Source organism: Rhinatrema bivittatum, chromosome 1 (assembly GCF_901001135.1).
Source record: "Rhinatrema bivittatum chromosome 1, aRhiBiv1.1, whole genome shotgun sequence".
Taxonomy (NCBI): domain Eukaryota; kingdom Metazoa; phylum Chordata; class Amphibia; order Gymnophiona; family Rhinatrematidae; genus Rhinatrema; species Rhinatrema bivittatum.
In genome coordinates, this window is record NC_042615.1 from 838,985,511 (window position 1) to 839,012,203 (window position 26,693).

The 26,693-nt window shown below is 45.2% G+C and overlaps 1 protein-coding gene across 8 annotated transcripts in view; it reads right to left on the bottom strand.

The window, feature by feature from the left end:
- Window positions 1-26,693, bottom strand: part of LOC115079733 (NACHT, LRR and PYD domains-containing protein 3-like) — a 123,132-nt gene that overhangs the window by 60,209 nt on the left and 36,230 nt on the right. For all 8 annotated transcript variants that reach the window (XM_029583543.1, XM_029583533.1, XM_029583595.1 and 5 more), the window contains one exon: window positions 13,111-13,182. In XM_029583543.1, coding sequence (XP_029439403.1) covers window positions 13,111-13,182 — 72 coding nt within the window. The remainder of the gene's footprint in view (window positions 1-13,110; window positions 13,183-26,693) is intronic.

Sequence of the window (26,693 nt, forward strand, 5' to 3'; positions counted from 1 at the left end):
TCCAATGAGACGTAGGGAGGGAAGAAGAGATAAGAAGGAAAAAGAAGGAGCAGCAGCCGTAGCATGGGACGAGAATGGGAAAATAAGCAATGCATAGTGAGGGAGCTGACAAGTATGTGCCACCCAGATCATGAAGAAAGCAATGCTACATAATCGTCAAGCGGCTTCCACACCTGACTCCAAGACGATAGCCTGTGAAACTTTATCGCCATGGCTTTTCCATATTTACTAAATAGGCATACAGAATTCCACCACATGTGTTCAGAGAGCATATCACTGTGTTTCCAATCGGCTAGTATAATATGTAATGCCACTAATAAAAGAAAGTCTAGTAGTTTATCGGGAGCCGTCGGGAGATGTACTGCAGGCTCAGCACTTCTTAAAATGACCAAGGAATAGGTTATGGGTTGGGAGATACCTAGAATTGTAGAGATAGTGATCCAAATTTGGGTCCAAAAATGGTGCACATAAGAGCAGTAGTATAACATGTGAGATAATGTGCCCTTATCTGTGTGGCATGACCAACAGGCATGTGATGCGACCAACCCAGCGCGGTGTAGTTTCCAGGGAGTCCACAGCGCCCTATGCATAATAAAAAAGAATGTCTGAGTCAAACTAGAAGAAAGTGATATGCGAATTGACACCTGCCAAAGATATTTCCAACTGACGGAGTCCGAGGTAAAGAGACTCCGTCAGTTGGAAATATCGAGGTGGTATCGAGGTCCATAGCCCAGAGAGATTGCAGACCTGAGACGAACCTGGTAGACATTGACAATTTAATACGTTTATACAAACGAGAAGCAAGGTGGCCTTGAGCACCGTATGTATGATAGAGTGAGATTACAAATGGTACCTCAGGAGAGGTTAAATCAGAAGATGGCCGCACGCAGAGCTCAGAGCGAGTGACTCTCTGCCGTTTTGAATTCCGTTACCTTCTGAGCAGATGCCCGCAAAGCGAAAGGTACGTTTGTACCCAACTGTACCGCTGCCTTCACCGATAATGCAGCAGGAGATAACACATTTTCTGAGCTCACCAGCAGAAACCCCGCGAGCTGAGGAGCCCATTGTATCAGCAGGGGAGAGAGGACCGCTGATACCGGAGGAGACTTCATTGAGCCCAGATCTGAGGCAAGCACCAACCTTCAGAGCTGGGTTGCTGTCCTACCCCGGACCGCAGTTCGAGAGCACCACATTTGGGTCACCTGCAGAGAAGGGATCCGTGACTGAAGCTTCGGAGCAAGGAGGAGCGGCACCGAGTGAAGTGAATAACAACGCTGGAACTTCAGGTACTCGGTCGGAGACAGGGGTTGTGTGGGGGGAGACCACCAGCAGAAAACCTGCAGCTGCTGCGAGGAAAACCCCCTGAATTCACACCCCTAGCAACCCCGATACGCCCTGAAGTAGTCACGCTCAACACTATATGGGATTTAATGGCTGGACTTATGACTGCAGTTAACATGTTAAATATGAAACTGGACGATCAAGTTACAACAGAAATTCAATCTCAAGTAAAGGTTTCTGCTCTGGAAGGAAAAGACAAGGAAAACATGAACTTTAAGGCTGCAACAGTCAAAGACAGGGAAGCACCAGAGAGAAGGCTGGAGACCCTGGAGAATTGTAATAGACATTTAAACCTAAGGATTTTAAATTTCCCCAAGGTATTGGGAGAAATACCGTTTACAACATTAAAGACATTCTTTCAAGAAATATTAGGTTTCACCCAGGAAAATATGCCTTCTATCAATAAATGTTATTTTTAACCTAAATCTGGGCCACCATCTGTTAGACTGAACCTGCAAGAAAATCTGACCGAAATCCTAGAAAGTTCATCTATTGAAATAATGGACAGAGCTACTTTACTAGTGTCTTTTAGTACTAGGTTGGATATTCAAACTATTATGAAAAAGTATTTTCAATTATTTCCTATGCAATTCATGAGTGCGACAGTAAAAATTTTTCCGGATCTGGCCCCTACAACGCAAGCAAAATGTAGAAGTTTTTTAGTTCTATGACTAGCCGCTATTGATTTAGGTTATTCCTATTTGTTAAAGTTCCCTTGCAAATGTGTTTTGAAAAAGGGACCAGAATTATATATATTTTTTTCAGTTGAGCAACTAAGAGTTTTTCTTGATGCGAAAAAGTCCGCGATTCAAACCCCTATAATAGTGTCAGTTGGTTATACCGGTATCTTGCTTTCAGGAGAGATGTAAGAGTGTCACATGTCGGCGATATAATGTGAGCTTGCTCTAGCGTATCAACTTCATCTTGTAAATTGAGTAAAACAGCTTTCTGAGATTTAAGCATTGTCGCATGACTGATTATCTGACATCTGATAGTGGCTTTGAAGGCATTCCAGATAGTATCCGGTAAGACATCTGGGGTGGAATTGATCTGGAAATATTCTGCAATCTTTGGCTGGAGTTCACCAATAAAAGAAGGATCAGCCAAAAGGGTGGGGTTGAAGTGCCACCGATGGTCAGATTGAATAGGTGAGAATAGATGATGATCAGAGACTAGGATAGGACAAATAGACGCTAACTTTATGGAGGGAACCAGTTGACGAGAGATGAGAAAATAATCGATGCTGGAGTAATGCTTCCTCGTCTTGCACCTCTGCTGCCCGCCTCAACCCCTCTTCTAGTCTTCAGCCTGCCTCGACTTGGACTGCTCTTCAGACTTCCTCCACCAGGAGACCTTCGCCTAAGTCCTGCTGGCCCTGGCACCCAAAGGCTCAACCTGCGGGGAACGAGGGTTGGTATAGGTGAAGGTCCTGTCAGGTCTCCTGGTCCTGTTCCACCTCCCGGCCTCGAGTACCACTGTGAGGCTCTTTCCAGTGGCTCTTCTATCCTTGAGCCGGCTCAAGGGTCCATGTTTCCAACAGCTTGCCAAGGCCATGGACCTGGCGGACCTCTCTGGCCTCCAGGCCTGGCTCAGTGATTGCAGCAGCATTTCCTGGACGTATTGGCAGCCACCATGGAGCAGCTGACCAACCTCTTGGACTCCAGTCCACAGGCTGCGGTCTCTCCTTCACTTCCAGCCCCAGTGCCTTCACTGTCTCTGTATCTACCCGCACCTCCTTGCTACACTGGAGATCCCAAGCAGTGCCGGGGCTTCCTTAACCACTGCTTTATGTGGTTCTCGCTTCAACCAACGCAGTTTCCGTCCGATCAAGTCAAGACCACGTACATGCTGGATGGCAGAGCCCTGGCATGGGCTTCCCCCCTCTGGAAGCGAGGCGTCTCTTTGCTCAGAGACCTCCAGTGCTTTGCCTAACCTTCAAGCAGGTTTTTGATGAGCTGGCTCGGCTTTCTACGGCCGCCATGGAACTCCTCCATTTACGCCAGGGCTCTCGACCCCTGGGTTGACTATGCAGTCAAATTCCGCATGTTGGCCACTGAGCTGGGCTGGCATGAGGACAGCCTGCAAAGTATCTTCCTGGAGGACCTGTCCTCCAGGATCATAGATGAACCAGCAGCTCGAGAATTACCTGATGACCTTGAATCTCTGATTGAGTTGACAGGCCGGATTGACAGTCGACTTTAGCAGCGAGCTCGCTAAAGTCTACTGTATTTGATAACAGCCATGTACTTGTCAACTGCAATGTTCTTGATAACCACTGTATTTGATAACTGCTGGATTTAGGATAACTACCTCTACTGTATTTGAAAAGTTTTGTACACCTCTCTATTACCACACTCTATCAATTGCTGTGACTCATAGTTCTCCTCTTCCACTCCCTTATACACTGGAATTCGTTCCATCAAATATTTCCAATCCTCCCTCTCTCCCCCTTCCACACATTCACCATTTTCTCACCTCTGATTCAGTGCATTCTATAATCTGAAAGATAAGAACCTCCTCCTATCTCTCTCATCAGCACCCAATTCCATTCATACACTACATCCTAACACCCATTCAGCATGCATCAATACCAAATCACCATTCTCAAATACAACAAATGTAGGCCCAACTCTCCCCAATACCCACGGCATTACTCACATCTAAAAACCATCCTCCCTTCCATGATCTCCCCCCCTCTCACCCAAATCATTGGTCTTACCGCTCTCTCTCTTGTTCTCCTCAATGCCCAGTCACTAAACAAAAAAAACCCCTCTACTCAATGACCTACTCATAGACCAAAATCCGGATATCTGTGCCATAACAGAGTCCTGGCTTAAGGAATCTGATACGGTTCTCCTTAATCAGCTCCCATCTGATACATACGACATTTTTTCTATCCCCAGGGCAAAAAAGAAAGGAGGTGGTTTACTTTTAGCCATCAAGAAAAAATTCAATATGATTCTCCTCCCCATCCCTCCCCCACCTAAAATTGAAATAGGACTGTTCAAGTCCCCCTCTCTACAAATCTGTCTCGTCTATGCCCCCCCAGGAACTCTACATAGCAACCCGTCAATCCTTATAGAATACATCGCTAAGAACATCTCTATCGACACCCCAGCAATCATATTAGGCGATTTCAACTTACATGTTGATAGCTCCCCCCGGACCCCATCATGTGACGCTATACTCGACTCACTAAATGCTCTTGGATTCAAACAATCCATTGATTTCCCTACTCACAAGGCAGGCCATACCCTCGATCTCCTCTTTACTAATGCCCTCATTCAAACTGACCCTCCCTCCCAAACACCCATCCCTTGGTCAGATCATCACCTTATCAATGCTTCTCTCTCCATCAAGATACCCACACGCCTCGATAACACAAATAAAACTATCCACTACAGAAAAAATTGTACTAGAGATGACCTTATTTCAGCAGTCTCAAACAATCTTGATCACTTAGACCTCTCCAACGCTGACACAGCACTGGCTTCATGGCATGACATTACAAATAATATAGCCAATTCCACGTGCCCCCTACAAGCCAAACTCATCTCCTCACAAAACAACAACAAAAAGAAACCTTGGTACTCCCACGAACTAAAAAACCTCAAACAACAACTTCGAAAATCCGAAAAGATTTGGCGCCATGACCCATCTCATAAACATTTGGCACAATTCAAATCCTCCCTACACCTGTATAAAGAAAAACTTAACAATACAAAACGAGATTTCTTCGCTAACAAAATACACCAATTCCAATACAATCCTAAAGTGCTATATGAGTACGTTAACTCTCTTACCAAGTCAGCAGCTTCTGACGTCCCAGATGACGTAGCCAAATCTAAATGTAAAGAACTTGCCACATTTTTCCAAACCAAAATAGACAAGTTGATATCCAGGTTCACCAATGCATCATCCACTCCCACCCAACAATCTGAACCCATCTGCAACCAAATTAAGACTAGAAATAACACTAATATTCTATCTTCTCTATCATGCACTTCTACACTAGAAATAGAAATTCTCATTAAAAAAGCCAAACCCTCCACCCATCCAACTGACACAATACCCACCAAACATCTCCTCGCAATACCTAACCTCATTGCTAAACCCTTAACTAACATCATCAACCTGTCCATTAACTCAGGAAAGGTACCTGTCCCCCTTAAACAAGCAATCGTCAAACCTATTCTAAAAAAGCCTAAACTAGACCCCTCTGATCTAGCCAATTACCGCCCCATTTCCAATCTCCCTTTCATATCCAAACTCCTTGAAAAAACCGTTAACAAACAACTTACCGACTATCTCGATGACAACCACATCCTTGCACCTTCTCAGTACGGTTTTCGAAAATCTCATAGCACCGAGACTCTTTTACTCTCTCTGTCAGATCATATACTCAAAGGCTTTGAGAAAGGACAATCTTATATCCTTGCCTTTCTTGATATCTCCTCTGCATTTGATACCATCAGCCATTCCATTCTCCTACAGCGATTAACTGAAATTGGCATCACAGGTGTTGCTCTCAATTGGTTCAACTCCTACCTTAGTAACAGAGATTTCAAAATTCAGTTAGGAAATCATATCTCCAAGGCCATACCCCTCAAGCAAGGTGTCCCACAAGGTTCATCCCTCTCCTCAACCCTTTTCAATATCTACATCTTACCCCTCTGTTACCTCCTTTCTAGCCTCAACCTCCCTCACTATATATACGCTGACGACGTACAGTTGCTCATCCCCATTACCGACTCTCTTTCAAAAACCATGGATATCTGGAAAGATACCCTTCAATCCATAAACAATCTCCTATCTTCCATCCACTTAGCCCTCAATACCACTAAAACTGAAATTATGCTTATCTCACCCCAAAACCAACTGAACCCCTCTCTTCTTTCACACATCCCATTTGCTCAACAAGTCCGAGATCTGGGTATCATTCTCGATGGCCACCTCACACTGAAGAAATTCATCAGTAGTATAATAAAAGATGGATTTTTTAAACTTCACACCCTTAAAAAACTTAAACCTCTACTTCATCCCCCTGACTTCCGTACGGTTCTACAAACCATTATCTTTGCCAAAATCGACTATTGTAATTCCCTTCTCCTCGGACTCCCCAACAATGCCATCCACCCCCTTCAAATACTACAAAATACAACAGCCCGGATTTTGACCAACACTCACAGACACGACCACATCACACCGGTCCTAAAAGATCTACATTGGCTTCCCATAGCCTCCCGTATACAATATAAGGCTCTCTCACTCGTTCATAAGGCCTTGTTCAATCCTGAAATGAATTGGTTCAATGACACCCTCCGATTTCACCAAGCCAATAAACCCACTAGACACATTCATCTCGCCACCATGCCCACCACCTCACCCAAACTTTACAAATTAACCTCCACGAGAGCCCGTGCATTATCTATCGCCGGGCCTATTCTCTGGAACACAATGCCAGTTGAACTTCGCCAAGAAGAATGCTCAAAAACCTTCAAGCGCAAGCTCAAGACCTGGCTCTTCACCAAAGCATATACTTAAAGTCCCCGTGCTCTCATCTACACCCTCCCTTCTCTGTCCCCCTTGACTTGGTTTTTCACTATAAGCGGGTGAGCCCCCGCTTGAACCGGCTTCTACCTAAGCTTACACCATTCCTCTTCTCCCTCCCTCCTGTGTTACCCTTCCCCCCTCCATTCCCTACCTCTCCCCCTCCCCTTCTCATCTCACCTCTCCCCTTCCCTGAACTATTGTTATTTTATATTATTCCCTATAATTGTACATTTTGTATATACCTGCAATCTTCGCTTACAATAATTTACTAATCTAATTTTATTCTTCTGTCACTTCTTCCCCCTTTTTTCTCTGCTTTTACTATCTTGTAATCATGTTATTCTAATTTTAGTTTAATGTTTTATTTCCCCTTCCTTTCCTCTTGCTCTAGTTATTATGTTCCAATATTTTTTAATTGTATTATGTTAAACCTGTTCGATGTAAAGCGCCGTCACTGGCACTAGTTTCTTGTTACGCTGTGAACCGATGTGATATCTTTGATGAATGTCGGTATATAAAACCGTTAAATAAATAAATAAATAAATAAAATAAGTAAAACCTGGATGTAGGCCCGTTCCATTGGTACCATCCTTTTCACGCCCGCTGGCACCTCCTGCTACCGAAGCCCATACAGCTTGATCTAAGGAACCCATACAATTAGGCCACAGTCCCCTCACCCCTGAGGAGAGACGCTTTCTGGGACTCTGTCTCTACTGCGGTGGCAAAGGCCACTTATTGGCTCAATGCAAGGAACATCCGGAAAACTCTCAAGCCTAGGAGTCACAGGGGAGCTGACCCTAGGCTGTGTGAATCCTGCTCCCCAATGCACGGTTCCAGTGTTCTTATCTTACTCCAGAGGTTGTTTCTCTACGCTGGCTTTCGTTGATTCGGGGGCTGGCGGGAACTTCATCCTGGCAGAATTGGTGAGACAACTACAGCTCTCGGTACTCCCGAGAACCCCACTGCTGCGGATTTCCTCCATACATGGAAGTCCTCTTCCTGGCTTGTTGACCTCAGTTACCGCCCTAATGACCCTCCGCACGGGGGTCCTTCATGAAGAACAAATTACCTTCTTCGTCCTTCTTCTACAAGGAAAAAACCAAGACATTACCAGAGCACAGACCCTTCGATTGTGCTATCGATCTACTCCCCGGCTCTACTCCTCCCAGAGGTCGAGTGTATCCCTCTGTCTTTGCCCGAGATGCAAGCTATAACTCAGTACGTCCAAGACAATCTCAAGAAGGGGTTCATCAGGCCCTCATCAACTCCGGCCAGAGCCAGATTCTTCTTCGCGGCTAAGAAGGATGGCTCATTGAGGCCATGTATAGACTACCGGAGCTTCAACACCTTTACCCACCGGGACCGGTACCCCCTACCACTTATCCCCAAACTCCTGGATCGATTACAGGGAGCCAGGATCTTCACAAAACTTGATCTTCGAGGAGCATACAATTTGGTCCGGATAAAACTGGGCAACGAATGGAAGACCGCCTTCAATACTCATGATGGACAACTGATAGGAGACAGAGTGTAATTGTAAATGGAACCTACTCTAAAGAGAAAACTGTGTTGTGGAGTGTCACAGGGTTCAGTTTTGGGACTGGTTCTGTTCAATGTCTTTGTGAGCGACATTGTGAAATGGATAGAAGATAAAATTTGTCTATTTGTGATTGATACTAAGATCTGCAATAGAATGGACATGCCTGGAAAAGTAAAGAGAATAAAAGGGATTTAAGAAAGCTGGAAGAGTGGTCAAGATTTGGCATCTGGGATTCAATGCAAAGAAGTGCAGAGTCATGCATCTGGGGTGCAGTAATCTAAAAGTGCTGTATGTGATGGGAGATGAAAAATTAATTAACACAAACCAAGAGAGGAATCTTTGGGTAATAGTGTCTAGAGATCTGAAGATGGCAAAGCAATGTGACAAAGCAATAGCTAAAGCCAAAGGAATCCTGAGCTGCACAGAGAGAGGAATAATTAGTAAGATAGTGTTTGGGTAATTGCCAGGTTCTTGTGGCCTGGTTTGGCCTCTGTTGGAAACAGGATGCTAGGCTTGATGGACCCTTGGTCTGACCCAGCATGGTCCTACAAATGTTGATATCAATCATATCTAGCAGAATCTCCCTGCCCCTCTTCTGACTAACCACTATCATGTATCCCACTTAGTTAATTATTACTTGTATAACTTCCATAATATTCGTATGTTATTGTTTTTGTTATTATTGTTATTTCTACTGTTCCTATTATAATCATGTGACAAATGTAAAGCCTGTTGCTAAGTTCTGTTCCCTGTAAACCGATGAGATGTTCCCAACGTTCGTCGGTATAGAAAAGATATTAAATAAATAAAAATAAATAAATTTCTTAAGTTATTATGTTATTATAAAGGAGGTGATGATGCTCTTGATAGGTCCTTGGTGAGGCCTCACTTGGAGTACTGTGTTCAATTCTGGAATCCATATCTCAAAAGGGACAAAGACAGGATGGAGGCGGTCTAGAGATGAGCGACCAAAATGGTGAGGGGTCAGTATTGGAAGCCTTCTGAGGAGAGGCTGAAGGATCTGAATATGTACACCCTGGAAGAGAAGAGGTGCAGGGGAGATATGATACAGACCTTCAGGTACGTGAAAGGTTTTAAAGATGAATGAACTTTGAACCTTTTCCACTGGAAAGAAATCAGTAGAACTAGGGGTCATGAAATGAAATTCCAAGGGGGATGACTCAGAACCAACGTCAGGAAATATTTTTTCACAGAGAGGGTGGTGAATGCCTGGAATGCGCTTCTATGGGAGGTGGTGAAGACAAAAGCAATCAAAGAATTCAAAGGGCATGGGATAAACACTGTGGATCCCTAAAGGCTGGAGGACAAAATGCAGGAAAGGGTGCATGGGGGTAACTTGCTGGTTATTACTGTTAACCAATAAGCCTTCACTTTTGATACTACTGCAACATTGCTCTCCACTTCAATAGCAGGGGGAAAAGGGAGCTGGATTCAGCAACAACCAAGGAGGGTCCCGACACTTATGGTCAGGGGAACTGTTAAGCATAGGTGTAACCTGCATGAAGCAGCAATTACTACCCTTAACCAATAAACCTTGATGCTTTTGACACAACTGCAACATCACTCTCCGCTTTGATGGCAGTGGAGAGGGAGTGGAAGAGGAATTGGATTCATATGACCACTAGCACGGGCCTTAGCTTTTACGGTCTGGGGTACTGATATGCAGACATAAGGGAAAAATCACAGGACTGTTTCTAAGGCCAAGACCATAAGCAAAGCACCTCAAGCAGCAGAGTCTGAATTTTCAAGAAGGCTCATTGAATAACTGCACAGAGCAGCAGTTGCTATCCTCATGAGAAACATGGGGGTAACGTGCACGTGCAACAGATACTACCATAAGAAGCTTGCTGGGCAGACTGGATGAACCATTTGGTGCTTTTCTGCCGTCATTTATATCTTTCTATGTAATCTGGTACATTCTGTCCTGCTTGAAGTTTCTTTAAAAGCAGGCCCACATAGAAAGAACTGCAATAGTCAACATAAGAACATAAGAACATGCCATACTGGGTCAGACCAAGGGTCCATCAAGCCCAGCATCATGTTTCCAACAGTGGCCAATCCAAGTCACAAGTAATCAAACATTAAATAAATCTCAAGCTAATATTGCTTATTTATTAATAGCAGTTTATGAATTTTTCCTCTAGGAACTTATCCAAAACTTTTTTAAACCCAGTTACACCAACTGCTGAAAGCACATCCTCTGGCAATGAATTCCAGACCTTAACTATGCACTGAGTGGAAAAGAATTTTCTTCAATTTGTTTTAAACTACTTGTAACTTCATGGTGTACCCCCTGGTCCTTCTATTATCTGAAAGAGTAAATAACTGATTCACATTAACTTGTTCAAGTTCTTTCATGAGTTTGTAGACTTCTATCATATCCCCCCTCAGCCGTCTCTTCTCCAAGCTGAACAGCCCTAACCTCTTCAGCCTTTCCTCATAGGGGAGCTGTTCCATCCCCTTTATCATTTTGGTTGCCCTTCTCTGTACCTTCTCCATCGCAATTATATCTTTTTTGAGATGCGGCGACCAGAATTGTACACAGTATTCAAGGTGCGGTCTCACCATGGAGCGATACAGAAGCATTATGACATTTTCCGTTTTATTAATCATTCCCCTCCTAATAATGCATAACATTCTGTTTGCTTTTTTGACTGCCGCAGCACACTGAGCCGACGATTTTAAAGTATTATCCACTATGATTCCTAGATCTTTTTCCTGGGTGGTAGCTCCTAATATGGAACCCAACATCGTGTAACTACAGCATGGGTTATTGTCCACATTAAATTTCATCTGCCATTTGGATGCCCAATCTTCCAGTCTTGCAAGGTCCTCCCATAATGTATCACAGTCTGCTTGTGATTTAACTACTCTGAATAATTTTGTGACATCCGCAAATTTGATAACCTTTCCAGATCATTTATATATATATTGAAAAGCACCGGTCCAAGTACAGATCCCTGAGGCACTCCACTGTTTACCCTTTTCCACTGAGAAAATTATCCATTTAATCCTACTCTCTGTTTCTTGTCATTTAACCAGCTTCTAATCCACGAAAGGACATCGCCTCCTATCCCATGACTTTTTACTTTTCCTAGAAGCCTCTCATGAGGAACTTTGTCAAACGCCTTCTGAAAATCCAAGTATACTATATCTACCGGTTCACCTTTATCCACATGTTTATTAACTCCTTCAAAAAAGTGAAGCAGATGTGTGAGGCAAGACTTGCCATGGGTAAATCCATGCTGACTGTGTCCCATTAAACCATGTCTTTCTATATGTTCTGTGATTTTGATCTTGAGAATAGTTTCCACTATTTTTCCCGGCACTGAAGTCAGGCTCACTGGTCTATAGTTACCTGGATCGCCCCTGGAGCCCTTTTTAAATATTGGGGTTACATTGGCCACCCTCCAGTCTTCAGGTACAATGGATGATTTTAATGATAGGTTACAAATTTTAACTAATAGATCAGAAATTTCATTTTTGAGTTCCTTCAGATTCCTCAGGTGTATACCATCCGGCTCTAGGTCATTGTCCCTTCCCATCCCACCCCCAAGAAGGGCTCTGAATGTGAGAACTGGCATCTCTTTTCCAGAAAAAAAGTTCCTGGGACCATCCTTTGGTGCATCCCCAGACTGGAGGCTGATACAAGCAGCCCATGCCTCTCAACCCTTTTACTGGTGCAAACACTGAATTGAAGCCTTTGCTGTGGAAATGGTGGTCCAAAAGCCTGGTTCATGCCGGATTCCTGATCCACTGTGGTACCAGGGCACACGAAGGCCCTCAAAGCTCTCAAGCCATCTGGGAATTCAGTTATTCCCTCTGATCACCAAGTCCCACCACCTTTCAACTCAACTCGCATTCAATAACATTAACCTCAATATCAATGATCTGCTTGGGTGTCACCTAAACAGCACAAACTTGCATGAACTTTGAGATCAGAAAATAAAGGTCTCCTCTCAACCCCAACATTACAAACCTCTCACTTGTTGCAAAGAAGAGAACGGGCACCGTCTGTAGTGGTTCCTGAGCTAAGGAACCCAATGCCTGAAGACTTAAGAATGACGAGAGACAAAAGAAATTCAAACAGGACCTGAAAACCTGGCTGTTCCAAACATAAACTGTCTGATTACATAATCTCATAATAAAATAAACCGTCCAGTTTCTCAAATACATAATATCTAAATAACAAACTAACAGAATGATGCCCTCGTAAATCACAGTTATGAAACCAATTGTATGAAGAGACGTTACCATCTCCTACAATTATTACCTCTTAACCACGCCTCAATTAGCATTCTAGATGTGCTCTCTCATATTTGTGAATGTTTAAACCGTAAACCATTGTGATCTAGTGATTCTCACTTGGAACGAGGGTTTATAAAACCTGGAAATAAATAAATAGATGGGACGGCTGCTATGCTGCATTACATTGTGCATGTCCTTACCCAGTGTAGTGCCATTTCTTCAGCTCCTGCTCTCTTCCGCACTCATTCCTGTCTCTCCACGGATGCAGCCCCAGTGACACTGAGAATCAGACATGCATACCCTCTGTACACAGATTAGTTTGCAATCGGTAGAACTAACCAGGTGCATTATGCTTTGGGAGCAGACACTTCCACTGTCAGGAAAAAGACACAAAAATCACATCTCACCTTTGAGGTCTTCCTGGACAGCATCACTTCCCAGAGTTTTCAAAGTGATTTCCTGAAGTAAAGCCGAACCAGCTGGAATGTGATAAAATTCAGCAATTAATTACAGGCAAAACTCAAAATACAGAGAGATGCACAGCTTCTCCTACAGTCTTATGCTCAGTTAAGAGAGAATATTTCAGTATCCACACTACCCAGCCCTGATTATCAATGCATAGATACACAATGCTTCAGTATCCACACTACCCAGCACTGCTTATCAATGCACAGATACACAATGCTTCAGTATCCGCACTATCCAAAGGAAAATTAGTTTCTTACCTGATAATTTTCGTTCCTGTAGTACCAAGGATCAGTCCAGGACACCTGGGTTGTGACCCCGCACCAGTAGATGGAGACAGATTAAAACTTGTGGGCGGAGCCATATATGCTCCTGTGCCAGTCACAGCCCCTCAGTCATACGTAATGTCAAAGTAGACAAAAAACAGAACAACCAAACTAAATAACTAACCTTAACAGGGAGCCATTCAAGGACCCCCAACCGGAACAGAACCCCAAAACGAGGGAGCAAAGCAATAACCGGAATAGTTAACAAAAGAGATGAGCGGACTCTCCGATTCTTCACAACAGCACGGGCGGGATCCTGGACTGATCCTTGGTACTACAGGAACGAAAATTATCAGGTAAGAAACTAATTTTCCTTTCCCTGTACGTACTAGGATCAGTCCAGGACACCTGGGATGTACCAGAGCTAAATTACCGAGGGTGGGAAGCAGAGAGTCCCGCTCGGAGTACCCTCTCTCCAAAACCCCCGGAATCCGCAGCCTGAACATCCAACCGATAGTGTCTAATGAAGGTATGTAAGGACTTCCAGGTAGCTGCCCTACAAATCTCTTGAGGCGAAACCTGAGAAGATTCCGCCCAAGACGCAGCATGAGCTCTTGTCGAATGAGCCCTGAGACCGTTCGGAATAGGCTTTCCTCGTAACACGTACGCTGAGCCGATGGCCTCTTTAAGCCACCGTGCGATTGTCGTCCTGGAAGCCGGAACTCCTTTCTTTGGGCCCGAGAATAGAACAAAGAGATGATCCGACACCCGGAAAGGGTTAGTGACTTCTAGATATCGGAGGAGAACCCTCCGCACATCCAACTTCCGCAATTCTTTCCATTGTGGGTCCGAATATTCAGTACCTGCGAAAGCAGGAAGCTCAATAGACTGGTTCAAATGAAACGGTGACACCACTTTTGGCAAAAAAGACGGAACCGTCCGCAGGGAAACTCCCGTATCTGAAATCCGCAGGAATGGCTCCCGACAAGACAAAGCCTGTAATTCCGAGACTCTCCGAGCCGAGGTAATCGCAACCAGGAAAACGGTCTTTAAAGTAAGATCCTTAATAGTAGACCGTTTTAAGGGTTCGAACGGAGCCGTAGACAAAGAAGAAAGGACCCAATTAAGATTCCAGGAGGAACATGGATGATGTAGTGGTGGACGAAGATGTTTAGCCCCCCGAAGAAAACGAGAGACATCGGGATGCAGGGCCAGAAAGGAACCGCGAACCTTACCCCGCAGACAACCAATCGCCGCCACTTGTACACGAAGGGTACTACAAGAAAGCCCTTTGGCTAGACCGGCCTGAAGAAAAGCCAGAATATCAGAGACGGAAGCGGAAATGGGATCTAGCCCTCGGCTGATACACCACTCCTCAAAAACTACCCAGACACGTACATAAGCCAAGGACGTAGACTGCTTTCTGGACCGCAGTAACGTGGCTACCACCGCATCTGAATAGCCTTTTTTCTTTAGACGTTGCCTCTCAAAAGCCATGCCGCGAGACAGAAGTGATCCGCATCCTCCAAACAAACGGGGCCCTGACGAAGAAGCCCCGGAAACCCCTGTAGCCGAAGGGGAGCATCCACTGACAGCTGAACGAGATCCGCAAACCAAGGGCGCCGTGGCCACTCCGGCGCTACCATGATCACGTTGGACGGGTGCAACTCTATGCGCCTTAAGATCTTGCCTATCATTGGCCACGGAGGGAATACGTACAACAACACGTTGGTTGGCCAAGGAAGAACCAGCGCATCGACGCCCTCGGCACCTCGCTCCCGACGTCGACTGTAAAACAGAGGAGCCTTCGCGTTGTGCCACGTGGCCATCAGGTCCATGTGGGGCAGCCCCCACCGATCACAAATGAGATGAAAGGCATCTTCCGTCAGCTCCCATTCTCCGGGGTCGAGGTGGTGTCGACTGAGGAAGTCCGCCTGAACATTGTCGACCCCGGCTATGTGAGATGCTGCTATGGAGTTGAGATGGCACTCTGCCCAACTCATCAGAAGCTTTGCCTCTTCCGCCACAAGTGGACTTCTTGTCCCTCCTTGGCGATTGATGTATGATACTGTTGTTGCATTGTCCGACAACACACGGACCGCCTTCCCTTGGACCAACGGGAGGAAGGCTTGCAGAGCCAGGCGCACCGCTCTGGTTTCCAGACGGTTGATGGACCACTGCGACTGGACGGAGGACCATCGGCCCTGTACCGACTTGTCTAGGCAGACCGCTCCCCAACCGGAGAGACTGGCATCCGTCGTCACCACTGTCCAGTCGGGGACCAACAGAGACACTCCGCAAAAGAGATGGCCTGGATCGAGCCACCAGTGAAGACTCTCCCGCGCCTGAGTCGTGAGTGGAAGTGGTAGGTGGAACTCTTCTGATACCGGCTTCCATCGGGAGAGCAACGCAAATTGTAATGGTCGCAGATGAGCAAAAGCCCAAGGAACCAACGCCAGTGTGGACGCCATAGATCCCAGAACCGTCAGATAATCGCGAACCAGCGGCAGCTGAAGACTTAATAATCGACGCACTTGACACTGAAGCTTGCGTGCACGATCCGCGGACAGAAAAACCTTGCCCTGCTTCGTGTCGAAAAGAGCTCCCAGGTATTCCAAGGACTGGGTAGGAACAAGCTGACTCTTGTTGAGATTGACAACCCAACCTAAGGTCTGCAACAACTGAAGGACTCTGGCCACCGCCTGACGGCAACGGGTCTCGGACTTGGCCCGAATCAGCCAATCGTCCAAGTAGGGGTGTACCAGGAACCCCTCTCGTCGAAGATGAGCCGCCACTACTACCATTACCTTTGTAAATGTTCGCGGAGCTGTGGCGAGGCCGAAGGGAAGAGCCCGAAATTGGTAGTGTCTGCCCAAGATGCAAAATCTGAGGAACCTCTGGAAAGACGGCTGAATTCCGACGTGGAGGTACGCCTCCGTGAGATCTAAAGAGGCCATGAATTCGCCTGGACGAACTGAGGCAATCACTGACCGAATTGTTTCCATCTTGAAGTGTGGAATGCGCAGACATTTGTTTACCCCTTTGAGATCCAAAATTGGCCGGAACGTGCCGTCCTTCTTTGGCACGATGAAGTAGATGGAATAACGACCTGCACCTTGCTGATCGGGAGGTACGGGGACGATTGCTCCTAAGTCCTCCAGACGCCTGAGAGTGCTTAGCACTGCCATGGTCTTTTTTGGGCACTTGCAGGGCGACATCAGGAACTTGTCCGTTGGAGTCCGTACAAAATCTAACGCGTAACCGGGCCTTATTACATTGAGGACCCACTGATCGGATGTTATTTTGGTCCATTCCTCGAAAAATAAAGTCAACCTCGCCCCTACGTTTGGAACGGAGGTTCTTGGTTGCCTTAAGGAATGGACCCGCCGTATCTCAATGAGAGGCTTTGGGACCCGTGCCGGACGGGGTGCCTCCCTGTCTGCCGTAACGTTTCCCACGAAAGGACTGTGGCCACGAAGAGGCCCAGGAAGAAGTCGAGCGATAAGAAGGAGCCGAGGACCTCTGAGGACGAGATCTCTTGTTACCTCGAAACCGGGACCTGGACGGATAGGAGGATCGGGCTCTGGACCTGTCTTCTGGGAGTTTAAAAGCTCTGTTCTCTCCAAGAGAAAGCATGAGATCATCCAACTCTTTGCCGAATAACAACTTCCCCTTGAAGGGCAGGGCTCCAAGGTGAGCCTTGGAGGATCCATCCGCCGACCAATTGCGAAGCCAAAGTAAGCGACGCGCCGAGACTGCAGAGACCATGGATCTTGCTGAAGTACGTAGTAGGTCATAGAGAGCATCCGCACTATAAGCAATGGCAGCCTCTAGGCGATCCGCCTGCGTGGCCTCTTCAGGAGAAAGACCTGCATTCGCCTGTAGAACTTGGGCCCAGCGCAAACTAGCCCGCATGGCATAGTTGCTACAAATGGCAGCCCGGACTCCCAACGCTGAGACCTCGAAGATCTTTTTGAGCTGCACCTCAAGCTTCCCGTCCTGTATGTCTCTAAGGGCTGTGGCCCCAGTGACCGGAATCGTGGAACGTTTAGTTACCGCCGACACCGCTGAATCCACCTTTGGAAGCCGAAGAAGTTCCAGTGCGTCTTCTGGCAAAGGGTAGAGCTTATCCATTGCCTTAGATACCTTCAGACCTAGTTCAGGAGTATCCCACTCCCGAAACAAAATGTCAGACGCCGAGAAATGGAATGGGAAGGCTACCGCTGGACCAGTGAGTCCTAGCAGGACCGGGTCCATAGTTGCTCCGGGGCGCGAGACTGTCGGTGGGGCTTCAACCCCTAACTCGCTGAGGATTGCCGGGATAAGCGGGGACAGCTCGTCCCTTCGGAAAAGGCGTACCACCTTTGGGTCGTCCCCATCACCGGCTTGCGAAGGTTTGCTCAGCCCTGTTTGGGCAGAATTGTCCCCTGACGCGCCATCGGCCCCCATCAGGGGCTCGTCGGGCGGATCTACCTCATCTTGTGAGGTGGACTCTGATTCTGTATCCTGCGGGATACCTCTTGGTGTCCGAGTTCCTGTCGCAGAGTCATCCCGAGATTTTTTCTTCCTTGGAGTATCCTTTTTAGAGTGTCCATGAAGTTCCTTGCGCCTGCGGCCCTTATATTTTAAAACTTTTCGCAGCAGGAGGGCAAAATCCGCCGAAAAAGACGACCCCGAATCTGAGGAGTCCGATTCCTCGCCAGCCTCATCCGGGGACTCAGCCCCCCCAGCGGAAGCCCCCCCCCGAAGGCCGTTGTTGAGGAGATAACTCGGGAGGCGCGGCAGAAACCCCTGCAGGTTCCTGCACAACTTCGTGAACTGATGCCAAGATGGCCGCCGCTCCTGCACTAAGCGGGAAGGAGTCAGCTGGCGCGATAGAAGCGGCGGGAGTGCACGACGGCGACCGCACCGACCGGGAACGGACCCCCCTACCTGAGTTAGAGGGTCCCTCCCCGCCCGGGACGCATGCAGAACAAATTCCCTCACGAGAGAGCCGCGCGCGCGCAGAGCCGCAAGCACAGCAAGTTGTGCCTCTAGGCATTCTCGCGGCCGCGGCGGGAAAACGTGAAGAAAAAATGAAAAATAAAATTAAAGAATTGAATGCCGAAAAACTCCCCTCCCCTTGCCGAACCGAGGACCTTTTCTCCCCCCCCCCCCCCGGCGAAGAAGAAACGGAGAGCCGGCACAAACAAAAGAATTTAAAAACACTTTTTTTTTTTTTTTTTTTTAAATCAAACCTGCCGCTGTCCAGGGTCCTGGGGTTCCTGCTCCTGTTGGGGGTGAGTGAACCGGGCTCCCCGGTGTCACCCCCGACGCTGCTGCTTTAGTAGTTCGGGTCCTCGACCCTCAGCAGCGTCCTCAACCAGGGGGGGATGGTCCTCTCAGAACTTTCCCACCCCCCTGGGAGGCAGGACGGACAGCTTCTTTAAACTACTCTAAGCAGAAGTAGAATCAAAAACTACCAACTGAGCTTAAAATAAACAAAATAAGTAAAATAACCCTGACTAAAAACTAAGTATCAGTCCTCAGGGCACCCAGAGGCTGTGACTACACCTGCACCACCTACTGGAGACAGAGTAAGACTGAGGGGCTGTGACTGGCACAGGAGCATATATGGCTCCGCCCACAAGTTTTAATCTGTCTCCATCTACTGGTGCGGGGTCACAACCCAGGTGTCCTGGACTGATCCTGGTACGTACAGGGAACACTGCTTATCCATGCACAGATACACAATGCTTCAGTATCCGCACTACCCAGCACTGCTTATCAATGCACAGATACACAATGCTTCAGTATCCGCACTACCCAGCACTGCTTATCAATGCACAGATACACAATGCTTCAGTATCCACACTATCCAACACTGCTTATCCATGCACAGATACACAATGCTTCAGTATCCACACTACCCAGCACTGCTTATCCATGCACAGATACACAATGCTTCAGTATCCACACTACCCAGCCCTGCTTATCCATGCACAGATACACAATGCTTCAGTATCCGCACTACCCAGCCCTGGTTATCAATGCACAGATACACAATGCTTCAGTATCCACACTACCCAGCACTGCTTATCCATGCACAGATACACAATGCTTCAGTATCCACACTATCCAACACTGCTTATCCATGCACAGATACACAATGCTTCAGTATCCGCACTACCCAGCACTGCTTATCCATGCACAGATACACAATGCTTCAGTATCCGCACTACCCAGCACTGCTTATCAATGCACAGATACACAATGCTTCAGTATCCACACTACCCAGCCCTGGTTATCCATGCACAGATACACAATGCTTCAGTATCCGCACAACCCAGCATTGCTTATCAATGCACAGATACACAATGATTCAGTATCCACACTACCCAGCCCTGGTTATCAATGCACAGATACACAATGCTTCAGTATCCACACTACCCAGCCCTGCTCATCAATGCACAGATACACTATGCTTCAGTATCCACACTATCCAACACTGCTTATCCATGCACAGATACACAATGCTTCAGTATCCACAGTACCCAGCATTGCTTATCCATGCACAGATACACAATGCATTAGTGTCCATGCTACCCAGCACTGCTTATCATTGCATAGATACACAATGCTTCAGTGTCCACACTATCCAGCCCTGGTTATCAATGCACAGATACACAATGCTTCAGTATCCACACTACCCAGCCCTGGTTATCAATGCACAGATACACAATGCTTCAGTATCCACACTATCCAGCACTGCTTATCAATGCACAGATACACAATGATTCAGTATCCACACTATCCAGCCCTGGTTATCAATGCACAGATACACAATGCTTCAGTATCCACACTACCCAGCCCTGGTTATCAATGCACAGATACACAATGCTTCAGTATCCACACTACCCAGCCCTGCTCATCAATGCACAGATACACAATGCTTCAGTGTCCACACTATCCAACACTGCTTATCCATGCACAGATACACAATGCTTCAGTGTCCACACTATCCAACACTGCTTATCCATGCACAGATACACAATGCTTCAGTATCCACACTATCCAACACTGCTTATCCATGCACAGATACACAATGCTTCAGTATCCACATTACCCAGCACTGCTTATCCATGCACAGATACACAATGCTTCAGTATCCACACTACCCAGCACTGCTTATCCATGCACAGATACACAATGCTTCAGTATCCACATTACCCAGCACTGCTTATCCATGCACAGATACACAATGCATTAGTGTCCATGCTACCCAGCACTGCTTATCATTGCATAGATACACAATGCTTCAGTGTCCACACTATCCAGACTGCCTAAAATCTGCAATAAGCCCATCCTAAAAAAGACCAAGCTGGATCCAGACAACCTACAAAACCTCAGACTGGCAGCTCTGGTGCTGCCTTGGAGGAAGAAGGTCTCATGATTGGAAAGCATCAACCTGATGCAGCATGAAAGGATCCTGTAGCAAGGACCTGCTCTCCAGGTGATGCACTGAGGATATCTCCCCAAGGCCTACTGCCCAGGAGGGAAGGGTTAGGTCGGCCGTCATAGTTGGTGATTCGATTATTAGGAATGTAGATAGCTGGGTGGCAGGTGGGCGTGAGGATCGCCTGGTAACTTGCCTACCTGGTGTGAAGGTGGCGGACCTCACGCGTCACCTAGATAGGATTTTAGACAGTGCTGGAGAGGAGCTGGCTGTCGTGGTACACGTGGGCACCAACGACATAGGAAAATGTGGGAGGGAGGTTCTGGAAGCCAAATTTAGACTCTTAGGTAGAAAGGTTAAATCCAGAACCTCCAGGGTAGCATTCTCTGAAATGCTCCCTGTTCCACGCGCAGGTCCCCAGAGGTAGGCAGAGCTCCGGAGTCTCAATGCATGGATGAGACGATGGTGCAAGGAAGAGGGATTCAGTTTGTTAGGAACTGGGGATAAGGCCATCGCGGAAAGATTAAATGATTTCTTTCGGAGAGAGGAGAGAGAAAGACCTGGTTCCTGCAAGGTTTCCAGCCGCTGACTCGAGATAATATCCAGCAGCTGTGACCGGGGGCAAATCGGAGCCCCGACGGAGGCGGAGTCAACGTGACCCAGAGGGCGGTCCCTGGACGAGGACCCGGAAGCGGCCTACAAAAGAGGCCTGCTTGCGGCGCGCGGCAGAGCCGGCGCGCCGCTGAAGCTCGCGATCAAGGGGGGGCGCATGTTTCAACGGACTTTGCCGGACTTCGCCGGATCTTGCCGGGAGTTGCGGGACTGTCTGCCTTATTGCCTTTAAAGACTTTTCTGATAATGTAATTCCAATATCTCTTATCCAGCTTGGAATTGTTCATTGTTTGTGTGGCAATTTAGAGTCCTGAGTGAGATCTGCTTTTGGGGTTTAACATCATGCCTGCAAAAAGAAAAGGGAAAGTCAGGGTTTTTCCCTCTCTGCCCTCTTCTTTTGCGTCCCCCATACAGCAGACTATCACTAATTTTATGGCCTCACCTATACAAGAGATTAGGAGAGCTAAGGAGCCTGATGAGACAGGGGGTTTGGGAGGTCAACCTGTCTCCACAGAGGAGGCGTCTCTAAGTCCCAATGAGGGACTACCTCCAGTTCAGAGAATAGTTCTACAGGCAACTGAAGCAGTCCTGTTAGATAGCAGTTCCCACGGAGCAGGTATAGGGGATATACAACTCCCTTTGCCACCCTCTGTGGAAACTAGGTCTGGTCTCGATACAACTACTTCTAGTAGTAGTAGGAGAGTAAGTATGCCTGTTCGTCCTGAACAAATAACTCTGGAGACAATATGGGAGCTGACGGCAGGATTATCTGTTAATGTAAAAGAGTTAGAAGGACCCAAAAAACACAAAGGAAGGCGATCTATAAAAGCCGTCAGGATGAACAAAAGGATAGATGCCAATAGTCTATAAATATCCTTTATTAAAGTGGAGACACAAGGGTAGCCCGACTCTGGCCGAGTTTCGCCGTATCAGAACGGCTGCCTCAGGGGCTTACAGATGTTCTCTTCAATTTTCAAATTAAACAAGCATTGTTTGTCTGCACAAGTGGAGATTGATCTGTGAATGTGCACAAAAGATTACTTCTTGTTGGTCATATAATGGTTTATATGATCCTTTATACACAAATTGTTTAATTTGAAAATTGAAGAGAACATCTGTAAGCCCCTGAGGCAGCCGTTCTGATACGGCGAAACTCGGCCAGAGTCGGGCTACCCTTGTGTCTCCACTTTAATAAAGGATATTTATAGACTATTGGCATCTATCCTTTTGTTCTTCCAAAGAGTTAGAAGGGAAATTAGATTTATTAAGTATTAGACATATGCAATCACATATTAAAGAGGTTAATGAGAAAATTAAATGTTAAAAACACAAGATTTCAAAACAGCTGTTATTAAGGATAGTGATCAAATGGCTAGGAAGATTGAGATACTGGAGAATAATGCCAAGCGCTTAAATATACGTATATTAAATTTTCCCAGAGTGACCGGAGAGAATTCTCAAGTTACCCTTATGAAATTTTTTCATGAAGCGCTGGGATTTATCCCTGGTGAATCACCCATAGTCAGTAATTGTTATTTTCTTCCTAAGTATAGAATAAGAAGTACATCTGAAGAAATGTTTCAGGGTAATTTGACTAATTTTCTGGAGGATTCCAGTGTAAATGTAATTGATTGGGGAACATTATTGGTGACCCTTTTTTCAATTAAGGATTTAAATCAAATCATGAAGAAATATTTTAATAGGTTTCCTATTTCATATGTTATTATATGCTATTATTTCATATGTTATTATTATTATTTCATATGTTATTATGTTATATGTTATTATTATTCCTATATTATAATATGTTATTATATGCTATTTCATATGTTATTATATGCTATTATTTCATATGTTATTATTATTTCATATGTTATTATTATGTATGTTATTATTATAATATGTTATTATATGCTATTTCATATGTTATTATTATTATTTCATATATGTTATTATATATTATTATTCATATGTTATTATTTCATATGTTATTATATGCTATTTCATATGTTATTAACCCCATATATCTGTACCCAAGTTCTAACTACCTGTTCATTGTGAGACATCAACTTGTCATTGTTATTGTTTAGAATGTAAACCGAATTGATTAGTAATTCTGTTACTAGAAAATCGGTATATAAAAGTGCTAAATAAATAAATAAATATTTGGAGAAGCCAATTAAGATATTTCCCGACTTAGCTGTGGAAACACAGCAAAGAAGGAAGGCTTTTCTAGCCTTTCGCCAGGATTTGATTTCTATGGGACTCTCCTTCAGATTGCATTTCCCATGTAAATGTTTCATTTCTAAACAGGAGGAATCCTTTATTTTTTTCAATCCAGACCAATTAAAGGTTTTCATAGACCAGAGAAAACTGCCTACATCATCTCCTATTATCCAGTAATGGAATAAAGAGTAGATGTGATAGGATTTGCCACATAATTATCTGAATTTGTATGTAGTATTGTTTTTGTTTCTCCCAGTTAATTTCATGGATAATTCATAGCATCTCTCCTATTGATTGATAATGTAATGAAGATGAAGTCAGTTAAATAAGTAGAATTTACTTATTTCATTGATTGTTTTTTCTTTTGTTAAATATTTCTGTGACTGTCATCTCATGACTTTTCCTTAAATGCAACATTTATGATGTTTTGTATTTATAAAATGATAAATAAATAATTTAAAAAAAAAAGATTTCTTTCCTTTGGTGTTTACTGAAGAGGATGTTTGGGAGGTACCCGTTCCGGAGAAGGTTTTCATGGTTAATGATTCAGATGGACTGAACCAAATCACGGTGAACCTAGAAGATGTGGTAGGCCTGATTGATAAACTGAAGAGTAGTAAATCACCTGGACCGGATGGTATACACCCCAGGATTCTGAAGGAACTAAAAAATGACATTTCAGACCTATTAGTAAAAATTTGTAACCTATCATTAAAATCATCCATTGTTCGCCTGCCTGGTGCGAAGATGGCAGACCTCACATGTCACCTAGATAGGATTATAGACAGTGCTAGGGAGGAGCTGGCTGTCATGGTACATGTGGGCACCAACGACATAGGAAAATGTGGGAAAGAGGTTCTGGAAGCAAAATTTAGTATTTTAGGTAGGAAGCTGAAATCCAGAACCTCCAGGGTGGCATTCTCTGAAATGCTTCCTGTTCCACGCGCAGGTCACCAGAGGCAGGCAGAGCTCCGGAGTCTCAATGTGTGGATGAGACGATGGTGCAAGGAAGAGGGATTCAGCTTTATTAGGAACTGGGGAAACTTTTGGGGAAGGGGGAGACTTTTCCGAAAGGATGGGCTCCACCTTAACCAGAGTGGAACCAAGCTGCTGGCACTAACTTTCAAAAAGGAGATAGAGCAGCTTTTAAACTAGAACAAGGGGGAAAGCCGACAGTCACTCAGCAGTGCATGGTTCGGAGAAATGTATCCTTGAAGGATAGTAATGAAACAGGAGAGTTAGGGCATCCCAACAGAGAGGTTCCATTAAAAGCAAACATAGTTCATGTGCCTATATGTAAAAAATCACCGAAGCTAATGAGTTCCGAATTATCCCTAAAAACTGAAAAGCAGGTTGTTAAAACAAGCAAAAAACACACTTTGAAATGTCTGTATGCCAATGCCAGAAGTCTAAGAAGTAAGATGGGAGAGTTAGAGTGTATAGCAGTAAATGATGAGATTGACATAATTGGCATCACAGAGACTTGGTGGAAGGAGGATAACCAATGGGACAGTGCTATATCAGGGTACAAATTATATCGCAATGATAGGGAAGATCAACTTGGTGGGGGTGTGGCACTTTATGTCCGGGAAGGTATAGAGTCCAACAGGAAAAAGATCATACAAGAGACTAAATGCTCAGTAGAATCTATATGGGTAGAACTCCCATGTGTGTTGGTTACATTTACCCATTCAATATTGGGGTAATTGAAATCTCCCATTATTATTGCACTGCCAAATTGGTTTGCTTCCCTGATTTCTCTTAGCATTTCATCATCTGTCTGACCATTTTGTCCAGGTGGATGGTAGTATACTCCTCTCACTATTTTTCCCTATATGCATTACCTTGCACTTATCCACTTTAAATTTCATCTGCCATTTGGATGCCCAATTTTCCAGTCTCACAAGGACCTCCTGCAATTATCACAATCTGCTTGTGATTTAACTACTCTGAACAATTTTGTGTCATCTGCAAATTTGATTACCTCACTCGTCGTATTTCTTTCCAGATCATTTATAAATATATTGAACAGTAAGGGTCCCAATACAGATCCCTGAGGCACTCCACTGTCCCCTCCCTTCCACTGAGAAAATTGTCCATTTAATCCTACTCTCTGTTTCCTGTCTTTTAGCCAGTTTGTAATCCACGAAAGGACATCGCCTCCTATCCCATGACTTTTTACTTTTCCTAGAAGCCTCTCATGAGGAACTTTGTCAAACGCCTTCTGAAAATCCAAGTATACTACATCTACTGGTTCACCTTTATCCACATGTTTATTAACTCCTTCAAAAAAGTGAAGCAGATTTGTGAGGCAAGACTTGCCTTGGGTAAAGCCAAGCTGACTTTGTTCCATTAAACCAGTGGTTCTCAACCTTTTTCCCATCATGACACACTTGAATAACCACCCTCAGATGTGTGACAACTGCTCATTACAATTCACGGCGGAAATAAAAAATAAAGGCCCAGTATTATTTTTATTGTTAAGAATGACAGAAGGGAAAGATACACATACTGTCTGAACAGAAATTGCATAAATAGTAAACATCCCACACCAAAACAGTACCAATTTCCAGTGCTCAAACAGTAAACACCTTCTTAAGAAAAGGCAACACTGAAAATATTACACCAGGCCTTAAGACACCAATACACCTCCTCTTATGAAAACGTACCAAGCCAGGCTGCTATAGAGCCCTACACAGAAACTACACGCCAGCAGAGAACCTCACCTGAATCACATGTGCTGACCCTCACCTAACAAAGAATAAAGAGACCAAAACACATAACTAGAAGCATGCAGAAAAAACTGAATTGGAAACCGCAACAAGCCAGAGTCTCTGTATGCAGTGTAACAAAGGAAAAAAAGAAACATCACCAGTCCTTATAAAACAAAATCAAGAAATATAAAATCAGTAGCAGTAAAACCATACTAACAAAAAGAACAGATTATTTCTAAACAGCTGATGAGTGGAATATCCAATAATTTAAA